At 56.3% G+C, this 1,989-nt stretch overlaps 1 protein-coding gene across 1 annotated transcript in view; it reads left to right on the top strand.

The window, feature by feature from the left end:
• The window catches only part of LOC108803387 (cAMP-dependent protein kinase type I-alpha regulatory subunit-like), a 10,423-nt gene that overhangs the window by 4,419 nt on the left and 4,015 nt on the right, over nt 1-1,989 (top strand). The window contains exons 3-10 of the mRNA XM_018575230.1: nt 109-200; nt 360-421; nt 589-635; nt 736-894; nt 992-1,052; nt 1,469-1,590; nt 1,669-1,750; nt 1,829-1,985. Coding sequence (XP_018430732.1) covers nt 109-200; nt 360-421; nt 589-635; nt 736-894; nt 992-1,052; nt 1,469-1,590; nt 1,669-1,750; nt 1,829-1,985 — 782 coding nt within the window. The remainder of the gene's footprint in view (nt 1-108; nt 201-359; nt 422-588; nt 636-735; nt 895-991; nt 1,053-1,468; nt 1,591-1,668; nt 1,751-1,828; nt 1,986-1,989) is intronic.

Below are 1,989 nucleotides of genomic sequence, written 5' to 3'. Positions count from 1 at the left end.
GCAGATAGAGGAGCGGGTGACTGTCTCCTGAACTCTGCGTGCCTTCCATCTCCCATGATTCTCTGTGGCGGGGTGTGGTGACACAGTGTGTAATCCGATCTCTTGCAGGTCATCCCCAAAGACTACAAGACGATGGCGGCTCTGGCAAAGGCCATCGAGAAGAATGTTCTGTTTGCACATCTGGATGATAATGAGAGAAGGTGAGACGACGGGTCATAGAATGGCGGAATCTTCCATGTGGGGGGAGGAGGATCCATCTCTAGTCATCCTCGGGGGAGGGGTGAAGGATGGGACCGGGGAGCAGCATGTAGTATGTTGGGGGGCAGCATGTAGTATGTAACGTGTCTTCTTCCTTCCAGTGACATCTTTGATGCCATGTTTTCTGTCACCTACATAGCCGGAGAAGCCGTCATCCAGCAGGGTGAGTCCGTCCCACTGTCAGCCAGTAACCATGGAATGTTGGGCCGCTCCCGGGGTCTGATTGGCGCGTTGTTCCTGGGTGTTGGTGTGGTGGGCGGCGGGGTCTGGCGTGTGGTGGGCGGGGTCTGGGGTCTGTGGGAGCCGGCGGTGACGGTTTCTCTCTTGCAGGTGATGAAGGGGATAATTTCTATGTGGTGGATCAGGGAGAGATGGATGTGAGTATCTGTGGTCACATGATGGTGGGATACTGGACTGTCATTGGCCGGGTGTGGGCCTGGCATAGGTGACGGTGTATTGGCTGTCCCTCTCTGGCAGGTCTATGTGAACAACGAATGGATGACGAGCATCGGGGAGGGCGGGAGTTTCGGGGAACTGGCTCTGATATATGGAACTCCGCGAGCGGCCACCGTGAAAGCCAAGAGCAACGTGAAGCTGTGGGGAATAGACCGGGACAGTTACCGGAGGATCCTGATGGTAATTATTCATACCGGTCCCATCGCAGTGCAGACGTGTGTGTACCGTGTGAGGAGATGAGCGCTCCAATCACACGTGACGCATTCTTCTCTTCCAGGGGAGCACGCTACGCAAGCGCAAAATGTACGAGGAATTCCTCAGCAAAGTCTCCATTCTAGGTGAGTGTCTGGCTCCTCCCCCTAGGCAATGCCCCTCCTCCTGGTGGGTGTGGCCTGTGCATGGCTTACACCAGCTGAGGAACCGCAAGTATAAATGAAGCCCCGTGTCCCTGGGGGATCTACATACAACTGTCTGCTCCCTCCGTGTTCCATAGACGTGCTGTGGGTGTGATCTGTCTGCTCCCTCCGTGTTCCATAGACGTGCTGTGCGTGTGATCTGTCTGCTCCCTCCGTGTTCCATAGACGCGCTGTGCGTGTGATCTGTCTGCTCCCTCCGTGTTCCATAGACGCGCTGTGCGTGTGATCTGTCTGCTCCCTCCGTGTTTTATAGACGCGCTGTGCGTGTGATGTGTCTGCTCCCTCCGTGTTCCATAGACGCGCTGTGCGTGTGATGATTGGTTCCCCCTTTCCCGTAGAATCTCTGGATAAGTGGGAGCGGCTGACGGTGGCGGACGCGCTGGAGCCGGTGCAGTTTGAGGACGGACAGAAGATTGTGGTGCAGGGGGAGCCGGGGGACGAGTTCTTCATCATATTGGAGGTGAGTGATCACGCGTGTATGTTGTATGTTGCTATGAATGCTCATCCTTCCCTCATATTTGATGGCGGTTCCCTGCAGGGTACTGCGGCCGTGCTCCAGCGCCGCTCTGAGAATGAGGAGTTTGTGGAAGTTGGCCGCCTGGGTCCTTCGGATTATTTTGGTGAGTTGGCGTGTGACGCACGGCTTAGTATGCAGTAGTCCTGTATGGGTCATACATGATCCTTCCTCTTCCTTCCAGGTGAGATTGCTCTGCTGATGAATCGGCCCCGAGCAGCCACGGTGGTGGCCCGCGGGCCCCTGAAATGCGTGAAGCTGGACCGCCCGCGCTTTGAGCGTGTCCTGGGGCCGTGTTCCGACATCCTGAAGAGAAACATCCAGCAGTACAACAGCTTCGTGTCA

Source organism: Nanorana parkeri, unplaced genomic scaffold, assembly GCF_000935625.1.
Source record: "Nanorana parkeri isolate BGI_ZX_2015 unplaced genomic scaffold, ASM93562v1 scaffold3665, whole genome shotgun sequence".
Taxonomy (NCBI): domain Eukaryota; kingdom Metazoa; phylum Chordata; class Amphibia; order Anura; family Dicroglossidae; genus Nanorana; species Nanorana parkeri.
Note: the sequence above shows the minus strand (reverse complement) of the source record. Positions and strands in the feature narration are given on the sequence as shown.